This window comes from Falco cherrug, chromosome 4, assembly GCF_023634085.1.
Source record: "Falco cherrug isolate bFalChe1 chromosome 4, bFalChe1.pri, whole genome shotgun sequence".
In the NCBI taxonomy this organism is placed as follows: domain Eukaryota; kingdom Metazoa; phylum Chordata; class Aves; order Falconiformes; family Falconidae; genus Falco; species Falco cherrug.
Genome location: NC_073700.1, coordinates 92,645,127 through 92,659,159, shown reverse-complemented (window position 1 = coordinate 92,659,159; position 14,033 = coordinate 92,645,127). Strand labels below are relative to the sequence as shown.

Genomic DNA, 14,033 nt, shown 5'->3' with positions numbered 1-14,033 from the left:
CCAGTCAAGCGCCTCTTTGCCTGTAGCTTAATTACATGCCCATTCTTTGGTAGGTTTCCTACTTATCAGTAATGAAACATCAGAACAATAATTGCTAATATCAGGAAATTTTGCAGAGGCAGGCGAGAGCTGCCTCTCTTTTCTAATGGTCCAGTGAGACCACAGAGGGCTTCTTTTTGTTCAGCAGGGCCAGGAAATTATTAACATAATACATGACAGAAAAGGCAGACAGATCTTCCAACAAGTGAGTTTTGAAAACAAGTTGAACTGAACTCTCTTTTCATTATATGAATTGTCATCTGCCAAAGGTATGACGCATGTTTAAACCAAACACCGTGAGCTTCCAGCTGCAAGCAAACCTCCGTGAGGATCTTGCGGAAGGGTAATAGCAGGGCGCCCACTTTCTACAGTCACTGTCACAAATGCTCCTATGCATGTGAAAAGAGGACCAGAGATCTTGTGAAAGCAGCAGTATGGGTCCCTGCTGAAGGTGTTCTGGTGACAGTAAATCCAGCCTTCCACTTCACCCTCTGGATGCACTTACAACCCAATATAAAAGCTGCAGATGCGTACCTGTAAAGCCAGGAGAGAGAAGAGCCTCCACTTCTTCCCTGCTCCCCCTCCAAGGCACCCTCCTCAGGAGCAGTATTTTTATGGCTTCCCTGTTAGAGCAGCAGGGAGAGGAGGTGATGGTGGTGGGAAGATGCAGGGAAGGAAGGGTGGGCATAGTGCAGTCTGTGTTCCAATTAATTTCTAATTATCTACGTGGAATACCTCCATCCATCCAGACACACCACACTCCTGTCTGTAAAATCCACACAAACTTGGTTTGTTCAGGATTAGATGGAGACAGTGTGCATGGGATGGAGGTTGAACCTGTTTCACTCACCTTTCCTGGGGGCCCCAGGGACGAAAAGAGAAGGATGCATCTCTCTCCTCGCTTTTTTTTTTTTAGTTATTATTTTTAATGATCTACCATAGAACCTAAGAGCCAGGCTTTGTGTACACCAATGCTAAACTGGCCACCAGTTTCTGAGCAGCAAGACCTGTTCCCCCTCCTCAACCAGCGCAGGCATTGCTCCAGCTGGTACAGGGAAACCCCTGCCTTAACCAGCATGGGGAGACCTGCGAATCTCATAAGGCAAGTTCTCTGCTGTGGATCCTCTGTGCATCCAACATAAGCCTTTTGTTCCATCTTGTGGGGTGGCAAATGGGTAGCTGCTAGGACCTTTGTAAACAGCTGTGCATAGGGTTGGACAAAACAGACTGGAAAGTAGCTTCTTGCTCTAGCTTAGCAGTGTTGACTTCTGCTAGCAGTAGTAGAAAAAGCCATCAAACTGATTTTCATTACAAAAGCCAAGAGCCCATCTGTGCTTCTGCAGGGAGCACATCTATTGACTAAGAAGGTCAATGCTAATGGGGACTCTCTAAAAGCAAAAATTTATACTGAGACCTTTAGAGAATTTTGCAAATCCAATTCTCCCTTTTCCAAGTCTTTTTTATTCATGTACACACAAAAATGAAGGAGTCTTGGATGGTAATTCAGCACTGGAAAAGTACTAGCCATCCCTTACTTTATATAAAAGGACTTAATTTTAGCCAGAAGGGGAATGGAGGGTTATTCTTGCTAATTAGTTCTGAAACTGAGTCACTTTAGACAAGTCACTCTCTCTTTTGGGAATAAATGGGCAGTGTGAAAATGGTGCTACATCATGCTTCTTGGGCCTCTACAGGATTCAGAAAGGCCCAGATAAGAAAATTCAGCTGGCTGCATCCATGCCATGGCTGGCCCAGTTATAGGCATCACTTACTTATACCTCAGCAAGGTATAAATAACAAAGTCATGATTGAAAACATCAGGGCTTCTTCCATCTCATAAAATTGGGAAGAGGGAATGGTTTTGTGTAGTTATTGATTTCCAGCTGCTTAATTAGTGTTTACAATATCTCTCCTTGAAAATAGCCATGTGCATTTCATTCCCTACTTGCTTGTTTAATTTAATTTAATCAATTGTTACACACCTGTTTCCACTTACTTAAAACAAGCATTATCTGTAGCATTACAAATATGGAATAACATTAAAAGCAATTAATCTTTATCCTTGAAGTGTTTCTCTTGGAGTGGTATAATTAAGGACCCAAGCTATAAAAATATCCAGATATCAAATTTATACCTTAAAACACCAATAGACACTTAATCTTCTTTTGAACAGTACAGGCATATTTGAACATAGACGCACAGAAAGGAGGAATAAGAAAACTCCTAGAAATTTCATAGGAGAGTGCAAAAGGCCCTTTTGCTGAAAGGTGACGCTCTGTTAATGAGTTAAGAGACAGCTTCACAGGACAGCAAGCAGGTATTCCTTAGGCTATACCTAAGAGAGATGGATAGATTACTCTTTGATTTTACCATGGACCTTATGTCCAAGCACATACAATACTGTTTGCTGCTCACTTTCCTAATAAGATACAGAATGACACATCCAGCTAAGCTCCTAGACCTCCTGCTTATAGGGAAAAACTCGAGCAAGGCTCAAAACCATAGGGCAGTTAAAAAAATACCACATACATACCTTTTTTTTTTATTCTTCTTTTTCGTTTAACAATGTCTGAGCTCTTGCTGGTGCCAAGCACAACGTCCAGAAGTCGGGCAAGGCCAAGATGCTGGACCCAAGCACCATCTGCCTTCTGCTGCCCAGGGCTGTAGCATGGCTCTCCCACAACCTGCCCAGAGGGGCTGGTGGGCTCATCCTAAGGCACCTTTAAAAATCAGCTTATAGACTCTCCTTTCCCCTTTGGAAAGCATAAATGCTAATAAACATTAAGCAGCAACATGAGCCAAAGTTTCACATACATGCTGTTAGCCGATAAACTAAACCAGCAGCATGGGATTAGTGCCTGAGAAGCCCTGTGTTTCACATAGCCCCTAGCCTCCCCAGCTGTCCAAGGCTTTTGGGGTTCCTACCTGTCTCCCTCTGAGACCTTTATCCTCTTTCCTTGTATGATCTGAAGACAGTAATTAATTTATTCCTCCAAAGGGCTTCGGCAACTGTGACAGCAATGTCGCACAGTTCATGTGAGTACCCTGCTGGATCATCACTTCCCCTGTGGACGCAGAGAACAAAAGGATAAAGTTCTAAAGACCCCAAATTAAAGTGAGAAATTAAAAAAAAATGTTATGTTTCTTCCAAATTCACTTTCCTTATTTATTTCTTTCAGTATCTGGAAATCCCCCGCGAGTCTGACAGAAGTCCCTAACTCATCTGGTTTCTGCAGAACAGAGCGTTGCCAGATGACGACTCACGCTTCACTGACGATGTTCTGTCATCTATCGGTGCTAACTATGGATCAGTGTCTGTCTCTACAGCCTTTTTAATAGGTACTTTATTATTTTGACACATTTCCTTCCCTCTTGTTAATCTAGGGATTAGCAGTGACATGTCTAAATTCACGCTTAACTGTGTTAACATTATCCCTCTTGTATTGAATTTACTGCGATCTCACGGTGCTAGCTGCCTAGCAGAAGACCAGCACATCTTCTTGCTTAAATATTCCCACCGAGACCTCTGAGGTTGTCTTTGTGGACTCTAAAGCTTTACCTGACAGGTTGGCTACAATATAGAGCACAAAAGAAGACTGATTCTTAAAAAAAAATGTGAGTGGAGTTCCCATAGCAGGAGTAAAGAATAAAAGAGTAAAGAGTAGAACTATAAACTAAGGGGAAGACAGTAACAGAAAAGTGTCTGCACAATCATACAGCACATGGGGAGAGCCGTGTATCCATCTGCCAGTCCCAGCCAGGATTTGCAAACTCTGATCGGATGCTTTGCTGATGTCCATCCCTGTTTTTTCTTCACCATGGATAGATGCCTACTGTCCAGGATCCGCATCAGATGGACAAGTAGCATCTGTGACCTTCTCTGCCTTCCTTGTGGATTCCCAGGAAGGACAGAATACCCTTTCCCACTAACCTTTCTGGCACATGAGCGCAGTCCCTAGCACATGGACCCATGCTTTCTGTTTTTCCTGTTTGCAGCCACCTGTACCTCTGACTCTGTGTTCCTCTTTCTGCTTTTTCCCCTCAGTCCTCTCTCTTCCTCCTGTTTTAATTCTAGTTCCATATCTTTTGTCAGCCCTACATCTCCTCCTTCTTCCATGTATCTATTTTTTTACTTTGATAAGGAGAAGAGACTGTATGTTTTTCATAGCACTTCCAGTGACAATAGAGGAATATTTATAATTTAATGGACTTGGATTTGGTAAGGGTTAAACTTTGAGAAAAGACTCAGAAGAGATAAAAGAGCTTAAGGCAGGGCATTTGTTTGCAGGCTGTGATGATTCTGCTCAAAATTCATAAGGATTCTTGGCTCTGTTCTAGGATATTTCTGATAGAACAGGGCAAAAGCTTCAGACTCTGCTCTTTCTGGTGAGACTGGAGAATGGCAGCAGAAATGAATAGCTGTAATAAAACTGACTTTGTAAATTGGACCAGAGAAAATTCCCTGGAATTTCTAACAGCTTCAGAAAGAAACATACAAAGTTGAAAATCCAGGCAACTTTTGTTGGCATCCAGCTGAATTTGGGTGGAAAAAGATTAAGGGAATGGAGAAACTGCCTGAAGAGAAAAGGCTAAAGGGGCTGGGACTCTTCAGTTTGGAGATGTTAGGCTCCTCAAGGATATAGAATCAGGAAAGCGGTGGAGAAAGTGAATGCAGACTGCTTTTGTGCCGGGTCCTGCAGCTTTAGAGCTAGAAGCCATTCATACAAAATAGGACATCAGTTTACAACTGATAGAAGAGTTCACATAGCAAGTAGCAAATTTCTGGATTTTTTTTCCACAGGAAGTAGTAGGAGCTCATACCATGAGGCTACAAGAAGGATTAGACATGTTAACATAGAAGGCAGCAGGCTAGTCCCTCTTTGAGTGGGATGTTGGATTCAGTGGTCTCAGGAAGTCCTTATCAACCTGTCTTCCTGTGATTCTGTAACATTGACAGATGCTAATGGGGACAGGCAGAAACATATCCTCTCATGTCCCGTATCCAGCTGTTGTGGCTGCTGGGGACACACGAGGAGAGCAGCCTGCAAAAACAGTAGTCAGACCCTACTTGAAAAACATTTCCTAGTTTCTCTGTCAAAGACACAAACCTGTCATAGATTGTCTGGCCCTGTGGCCCATTTCTTATGTTCTTCACTACTGGGTGCTATATCGAGGATTTGGATAGCCATAAACTGACTGTTCTTCTGTGCTTGGTTTTAGTCTGACCATGGTCCTTAACCTCTTTGCTAGTCCATGATCCTGAAGTGCTCATAAGTGTCCTCAGGAAGAACAACAGGTGAATTTATTCCCCTAGGTTTCTGAGCGAGGGCTAAATCAACTTACTTATTTCATTGAAGGAACTCTATGCATTGAACTAATATATTTGGGCTACCTTTAAACAGATGAATCTACACATAGATGACCTTTGGCTTCACCTTTCTTTCATCTAGTTTCAGGTCTCTCATTCCACGTGTCTCATTTTCATTACACCTGCTCAACTGTTGCTCTTCTGCCATTTCTTTCTAAGTCTGCCCCTTGTTTTCAGATTCCCCTGTCCCATCCACAGCTGCATTTCTCCCGTGCTGCTCACAAGCCCCTTTGCTCATCTCCTGCCTGGATGGCAGCCAGCCCAGCTGCCCCGTGCTTTGGCAGCAATTGCTTCCTGGTGCCCATCTCTGAGGATGGGCTCGCTAGGCAGTCACTGGATACAGCCTGCTGACACCAGGAGGCTATCGCGTCAGCTCCCAGAGTCAGATTGCTTTGTCACCAGCTGCTCCAAATTTCCCTGGACTTCTCACTCCAGGCTCCCCTCCGCTCCTGGCCACACACGCACACTCACTCCTCTGTGGGTTAGCTCAGCAGGGAGCCCAAGGCTGAGAAAGGCACCTCTCCCGTTTGCCTAGCCTGGGTTGGGATGACTCATGTGCCCTTGCTTCCGATTCTCTGTTAAATGGGACAAGGATGCGAGGAGTCCAGGCTACCCTGTTTTCCAATGTGCTCTGCTCTGGTTAGAACACCCCTAGATGTGGAACAGCTCTCCTGACTTAATGAGAGTAACGTTTTCTCATTATTGCTATTCCTTGTAGATCAAAAATTAAGGGCAGTGGAGCCCTTATGCAGGACATTACAGGTGCCTCACTCACTGATACAATAGATCCTAGTTTTCAAGTAATTAGATATTTTATTTTTTTTTTTCTCCTAAGTGACTATAAATATTTCCTAGTCTCCATAATTACTCTGTCAGTAGCTGGAAAGTCCAGGCAACCTTTGAAAAGCTAATTCACCAGCAAGATGCTACTTAAGTACAGGCTTTTCTCCCCCACACACCTTGTTTCACAGTAGGTCTACAACAGCTTGAGTTGAGTATCAGAAAGGAAGCTCTACTTCTTGCAAAAGATGTATCTTCACAGACCTAAAGTAGTTTCCCAAAAAATCATGGAGAAAACTTGAAATGGGGTGGAATATAGTAACATCAAGGTGAGCACCACGGTTTTCTTCACCACCCAGGTCATTCACCTTGCTCCTTTTCAGGACACCTGATAGCCTGCCACCGTTGGCAGACACTTGCTTTACCTAAAGTCTGTCTAATAAATACTTCGTACAGACATTCCCGGAGGCAGCTGGCTGAGCAGAGCACAGAAAAGAAGGAATATTTTACCTGTCTTGTGTATTTGTGGAAGCCTTTCGCAGGTGACAGAGCTGGCTAGTGACATGCAAGGGACACCTGTCAACATCTTCAGCTGATGCCCCAGGGAGCCCCCACACCCCCTTAAGGTAAAAGGCAGGGAAAAAAACTCACCACACTTCTTAGCTCTAGACTTTTGATCTCCTGCTTCTTGCCTCCTCTCTACTTCTGTGACTATCATTAACTATAAGCTGTAGCATCCTAACAGGCTTTTGTATTTTAATGGAGGAGGGGGAATCAGGAAAATCCTGCCTGTGTTCTGCATTATTTGTCATGGTAATAAATGTTTCCCCTATTAAGGCTGAAGAGCCTCAATGGGACACACCTGTGTCCCTCTTACTAGCTGTGAGCTGTGCTAATCGAGTGAGTGATGCGGCCATTGAAAGACAATGGAAAAGAATGAAATGAAGATGGATGAATTCAAATGCACCTCTCCAGTGAGGTGAGAACAGTGTTGTTTTATGTTTTTTAAATTCCTGGCAGTCTCAGATGTTCTGATTCTGAATTTTCCCATTTGATAGCAAAATTGTCTTTTTTTGTTCGTGCTTCAGCCTCTTTTACCCACATCCATTTCTACAGTGAAGATCAAAACCTTGTTTCTGGAGCAGAGGGAGTTAAAACAGTCAACAGCCTTATAAAGTGACACTGCAGCTGTTTCTTAAGTAGCAATGGATCTTAATGAAAGGCTGCTCATAAAATTATTATCACAGCAGCAAGTAGAGGTCCCAACTGATATTAGGCCCCTATTGTGCTAGGCACTGTATGAACACATTAGGAGAGAATAACTTCTCTGCGAGGAATTTAAAACCTCATTAGATAAGACAGAAAGAAGCTGTGCCAGGAATAAGGGTCCCCACAGGGTAAAGAAAAAGGCCCTGGTCACAGGGAAAACACGTGGTAGAGCCTGGAATAACTAGCTGGGTTCTTGCTTTCTTGCCCCCCAGGCTCGCTGGTAGCTATAGAGGAGAAAATCATTCACATCTAGCAGCTCAGGACCAGTTTATTCCTGTTGCTTGAGGTCAAGATTTAAGACACTTTCCCCCCTCCCCCCCCCAAAAAAAAAAAAAAAAATTTCCAGTCCTGCACAGGGAAAGCCCTGGATCTAACCTGGGGCACCTCGTGACCATGGGCTGGCATGCCATATGGATGCAGCACACCCAGACTGCTCAGGGCTGGGCTGCGCATCCAGCACCACGCTTACAGCAGCTGTGCCCATGTTATCTGGTTGTCACACCCCCACCCCATCCTGAGCCCTGCCTTCTTCTAAGCCAGCGTCAAATCTTTGGACTTGAAGTTGGAAGGAGCTGAACTCCCAAGACAGCACTTTTCTTGGAGTCTGTTGGCAGCATTGACAATTAGGCAACTGATGCATTAACATGCCAGAGAGGCTCTGATGTTTATTCATGTGCTGCTCTCGAGGGTTTATCGAATTGATGCCTGGTAAAGCAACTAATGGGACCCCTTGGCAGGGTACCTTAGATGGATTTCCTTATTATCTCTCTAGTTTTTATACTCTCTAGCAAAATCAATATTCAAGCTGGTGCACAAGGCAGCCTCTTTTAGCTTCAGGGTTTAAAGATTTATGGGGCATCAGGGAAAACCAATGAAGGCAAAAGACAATGACAAAAGAAGTAAAATCCAAGTGACACAAATTGCTACTGAACTAGGGTAGGCAAAAGCAATCACTAGGTTTTGAATTTTCTATCTTTGTTACAGAGCCATTCTTTAATTGACATCCCCCCGCCCACCCACTCCCTCTCATTTTTCTCCTTCCTGCCTCGGTGGGGCTGCGTGTTGCCCGTGCACTCCAGAAACTGCAACCAGGGCAAAGGAAATGCCGAGCCTTTAATAGGGAGTTACAAGGATTTCAGCTGGCAGTTTTAGGTTTCTGCAGGCTAGAGATGCTGAAAGAGGGCTGGAGGGCAGGGAAAAGAACCACTGCTGTAACATACCCACACCCTATGCATCTTACCCTTTCCATAGCAGGTCTGATCTATATTGCGTGGACCTTTGTGGGGCCTCACTCCTGTGAAGCAGGGCCAATGGTTCTACCTATTTCAGTTTTGGAGAAGTAGCCTTTTACAAAAATACTTCCCTTCCCTCCCCCCCCCCCCCCCCTTTTTTTTTTTCTTTTTCTTTTTCTTTTTTGTTTGTGTGTCAGAAGTCCTGCGGTGCCACAAGGTCAGTTTTCTTCAGATTTCAAACTTGCAAACTGCTTAGTGCTGATGTTTTTCACCAGTAATGTAGTAATTTTCACCAGCCCCCCTGGAAGATATGACCCACTGCCTTGTAAGCCTGCAAGTTAATTTGTATGGTTCTAGGTAGCTAGAGCAATTATGATACTCAATCAGATATGTTATTATTTCATTAATTCTGTGGTGTTATCATTAAGATTCCCACCATATTTGCTTATGACTACCCTAAAGGGAAATAAATGATAGTTTCAAAGGTTGGTAACACTGTGAGGTTAAGCAGGTACAAAGCTGGCTGTTGTGCTCACCAGTGCTGCCCTCGGACATTCCTTGTTGCAAAATTAATGTGTGTTTTCTTTTCTCTCCATCTTCAACAGTAGCATTATGAGGCTTACTCCAGCCATCCTTGTAATAAGCTTGGAGGAGTTACAAAGTGAAATATCACCCATTGTGCTCTAGGATAAGTCAGGAGATTTTTCCCTTTCCCATTGCTTAGTATGTTTTTTTATTGCTACAGGGTTACAGCTTAACTGTTAAAATTATATTGAGGGCTTGAAACGTTATCTAGCTATGAATGCAAACAAGTTCACAGTAACAATATTTGTGGGTGTCCACGTGTTGCATATGGGGGAACCTTATCCTGTCCGTGGCTTGCACTCAATGATTTTATAATTTCACTGGAACATGCAACTGAACTGCACATACCAATGTACAGGCCATTTAAAGTTTTGTTAGCAGGAGTCCTGGTCAAGAATACAAATGGTAGAATTCAAATGGCACCAGAGGTCCTGCATGATCTTTCTAATCAGGAACAGCTGGCACCTGCCAGTGCTGCCTTCTGTACATGTGGCTGTAAGACAGGCAGACGGCAGCTGCAGCACCACATACATATGGAACTTTTTTGCAGCATGCTGCAGTGACACTTCCAGAAAAACATCTTTCATGGGAGGAATCACAGCCCTGGTGTGGCTGAAGCAAGGAGGCTGCTTAGCCATCCTCTCTTCCAGAAGACCTTCAGCACTGGCATAGCTATATCTCCTTCACTGTGCTCTTCGTTTACCTTCCTCTGCAAAATGAGGTACAAAATCTGCAAGTGCAGTTCATTTGCCAGCGGAGAGAGAAAATTCCAAGCCAAATTTATTGCTTGTTCCACCAAAACTTAGATGAAGGATGTTTTGGTCCTGTTTGCATGCTGCCTGAAGATACTGTCATAAACACAAATCTTGATGTATAAACTCCTAAACACTTGGTAGTGTGGAAGTGGTATACAAATCCCATGCGGGGTCTCAAGAAAGGGGCAAATTTCAACCAGTCAGATTCATGGCCCAGCAGGCTGTGGAGAATCTTGTCAGTTCCTATGTTATGTACCTCTCTCCCCCAATCATTTTATTACCCTGAACATCTGTGGAAATGTGGAGGTGCAGGGAGCCTCGAGGCTGCTCAGCATGTTTGACTCCATTTTCTCCTTAAATGTGTGCAAATGCTACTTCTATTTGCACCTTTGCCGAGCTGTGATTTGCGACACCAAGGCCTAAATGACACCTAAGATCCCTCCAGAGCATTAAACAAACAAGCCAGTAGGACATCTCACAGTCTGGGAAGTGCTAAATTGAAAGCAATAGCACATACCGCACTGCTTTGAAAATGAACCCGTTGAATTTCTTTGCTATGGTACAAACCTGAGAGGTCTTTTCTCGTGGCTTTTTCTGCATGGATCCAGGCTCCACACCTTCCCCAGAAAACTAAACCAGGATTCAGATTCAAGGCTTATAATGTAGAAAATCCTGTGTTTCTCATCTCATTTTGGTTTTAATTGGGTTTATATGAAGCCAGAATGGAAAGGAAAAGGACAGCCAGGAGACTATCCACAACAATAGTTTGACAGAGCAGGTGCTGAATGTTTTATGCACTGTCAGTGAGCTTCTAATCTGGTACTTGCAGTAGGCACAAACCTCACAAAATTAGTCAGAGGCAAGTTAGCAGCAAGTTAAAAGACTGCAACTAGGACTATACAAGGTGGTTTGGGCTTAAGGATTAATATTGGTTGAAGGACTGTGTTAAAATAACTGGCTATAAGGAGAATACCTTTTAGTGTTATCTCCTGTTTGCAAGTTCTTCAATTCCTTCTCAACAGCCCTCTCCTCTTCCTTTTAAATGCCGTTTTGCAAAGAACAGCCCTACCCCACGTGATTGCCAATAGGAGTGTAGTAAGTTTCACAACCACAGGACAGCAAAATACATAGCACCTCTCTTCAAAACATCCTCTAAAAATGCCTGCTTTTTCTGGCCAGCCATCTCATTGCAAACAAAACTGCTGTGATCAGAACTTTCTGGAATGTAATGTATTTGTTTCTGTGATATACCGCACATTTCAGTAAAAAGGCCACAATTATTAAAATAAAGTCTGTAAGTCTGTCCTCCATCAGTCTTTTCCTTCTGCTGAATCATTACCTAAAGAATTTTGGAGAGATTTCTTCAACTGGAAAGAAAAAAAAAAGAAAAGGAAAAGAGTGTTATTTTCTTTGTATGTTAAGATAATGACCAAGACTAGTCTTAAAAGGAAATGGGTGCAAAAAATGACAAGGCTTGATCTCAAATATTTAAATTTTTCCTTGTTCCTCACTGTCTATGGTTCTTTGAATGGTGTGCTAAGGAGCCTGATATCTGTGGTAATATCAACATAAAGCAATGAAGTAATGTAAGACTACAATACAGAGCATTCCCTCCTATGATGTTTACTTGTGCAGAATTTAACCCTGATTGTTTGTTTATAAGAATTATCAAACCTTTAAAAATTGGGACCATTAAATGATAAGGCAGCTATCTAAGAGATTTTCTAGACATATTTAGTATTTTCAAAGGCAGGCAAGCAGTTTTTTATGGTTACAATGTGAGATCAGATCAGTCAGAAATGCTGACTTTTAATTTCTTCAGCAAAACAACAGACCTTCCAGATCACTGCCTTTACTGCCCTTGTAAAACTGGATAATTGTCTCTGCAATTTGAGGCCGTAAATTACTATTTTCAGTGGTGGGGGAGAGTTGAATATACTAATTAGTCAAACAGTTGCATTGAAAGTTCAAGCAAGTCAAACAGGATCCATGCAATTTACATGTTCTCTCTGGAGCACCTAGATCATTGCCACAGCTCACTGAGAAATATCAGGGCAGGTCCAGTCCCAGTTCTGCCTGTGCTGCCCATGCAGCCTGGAAGTGCCCTGGAACATGGGCTCCATCCCTCTGGATGAACGTGTGGCTTAACAGGGAAGGGTCCTGGTCTGGGCTGTGGCAATGAGACACAGAATAGTAAAACTGCATTGCAGCTCAGCAATCACTTGCACTTCAAACTTTGAGGGTGAGACCGAAACAGCTCCTTACACTGTGCATAAATGCCTTGAAGTCCATTTGTGCTTGGGGAGGTCCTTTTATTTCCTTTTTACTGCTGGAGAGCTCCTGTGGGGCAGACTCAGCTGAATTCGGCTCAGGTGTTGTCCTGGTGGGAAACTGCACCGAGGGTGCCCCCGGTGCCAGGGCAGAGAGCAAGCCCGTTGCTGTCGTGGTTTTGCTAGGAGCTCTTTGGAGCACCATCTTGAAGCACCCACTTTGAGGGTGCACGGTGTCAGCAGCATCTGGAAATGCTTGCTTATTCTGGGCTTTTCTTTCTCCCTTCCAATCAGAGAGTCCGAGCTCAGAAAACAGATGGGATTGTTCTGCTAGTAATTGGTCCAGCTGCTGCAGAGAAAATAGAAGGAAAAGCATATTGCAGTAATAAAAATATAATAAAAGGAATCAAGCAGGATACACAAGGGTATATGAAGCATTCCTGCTTCTTCTGCTTGGTCCGAAGAAGACATGCAATATCTGGCAAATGAGATGTTTCCATAAAAAGGAGGAGAAAAGCCTAAAGGACATTTTATTCCAACAGATAGATCTAATTGCCTAATGGAAAATCTGCAAATGGACTTCAATCTGTGACCACTGCGATCTTGACACTCTAACCCAAGCTGGTCAGGGAAGAATCAGAGACAAGTCCTCTGGCCATCATTTTTTCCTTATCAAAACAAAGAGCTGGTCTAGAAAAGAACCAGACCAGTAACCATTTTTCAATAATTATGTAGGTTGACTGCCTGTCACCTTATTCTGGAAACCAAGAGCAGAGTAGGATACAGATTTTTTATAAATATTGTCACTTTTCCTGGGCAGTTGAGCTCAAGCACCACAGCCAAGGAGAAAGAGGGACCAAGATGTAAACTTTAAGTCTGTTATTGGAAATCCTCCTCATCTCAGCACTGAAGGGATTGCTCAGATGTACCTCAGAGTGAGTACTTTGAACCCTGAAGAGCAGGATAGACTTTAAACTCTCCCCACACAGCCCAGAGCAGTGGCTTGTACAACATACCATGAGGATGCTCTCCTTGACCTGGCAAGCTTGATCGTTCAGCCAAAATTCCAGCTCTGCAACCTCCTGACGAACGGCTGTGCGTAAGAGTTGCAGGTGCCTGCCTTCCTCCCTGTAGGAACAGAAGCAAAAGCACACTTGAGGGATCAGTGAGCAGCACCCTCCTCTTCCTCAGCCCCAGCCTGATGCCTGCATCTCCTCTTGCAGTCTTATTTTTACCCGTGATCACAGGATACCTTACAAAATAATAAATAATAGCCTTTGTCTACTTGACTCTCATTTCTTTGACTATCCCAGCTGAAAGATTAAACACTTTGTAGTTGCAGAGCCAGCTTGAGTCTGGGCAGGTTTATCACTTCTGATTTATCACCAGCACAAAGACTACATCAATGCCCTACTTTCAGGCAGCTCAAGAACAGAAGGCCCTAGTAATCTTTTGTGAACCTTAGGCTTCTGGATAATTGCTGTGAACTTGGGCTGAGTCTATGAAGAGATCACTCTCACCTCCTTCCCTGAACACAGCACTGACTTGGGACGCTGAGCTTCAGCTGTCTGAGGTCTGTTCCTGCTATTAAAACACAGTATTTCCATGCTAAAAACTCAGCCTACATCTATGGAGCAATCTTCCCCTTCAAAATGCTCATGTTTAAGAGCCTTGACCATTGTAGAGAGGAGCTGGACTTTCCTCTGAGTAAAAACCACATCACAACACGTTCCTT

General features: G+C 43.5%; 1 protein-coding gene and 1 long non-coding RNA gene across 3 annotated transcripts in view; one reads left to right on the top strand and one right to left on the bottom strand.

Moving 5' to 3' along the window:
* Positions 1-12,679, top strand: part of LOC114017807 (uncharacterized) — a 38,790-nt gene extending 26,111 nt beyond the window's left edge. Inside the window, exons 2-3 of one of the 2 annotated variants that reach the window (XR_008731997.1) lie at positions 3,219-7,166; positions 12,593-12,679. This is a non-coding gene — a long non-coding RNA (uncharacterized LOC114017807). Of the gene's footprint in view, positions 1-3,218; positions 7,167-9,823; positions 11,339-12,592 lie in introns of those variants that run through there. The other variant, XR_003563066.2, reaches the window with a different exon arrangement.
* The window catches only part of ITPRID1 (ITPR interacting domain containing 1), a 38,462-nt gene continuing 35,877 nt past the window's right edge, over positions 11,449-14,033 (bottom strand). Inside the window, exons 10-11 of the mRNA XM_055708888.1 lie at positions 13,315-13,426; positions 11,449-12,647 (exon numbers count right to left, since the gene is read on the bottom strand). Coding sequence (XP_055564863.1) covers positions 12,258-12,647; positions 13,315-13,426 — 502 coding nt within the window. The 3' untranslated portion in view covers positions 11,449-12,257. The remainder of the gene's footprint in view (positions 12,648-13,314; positions 13,427-14,033) is intronic.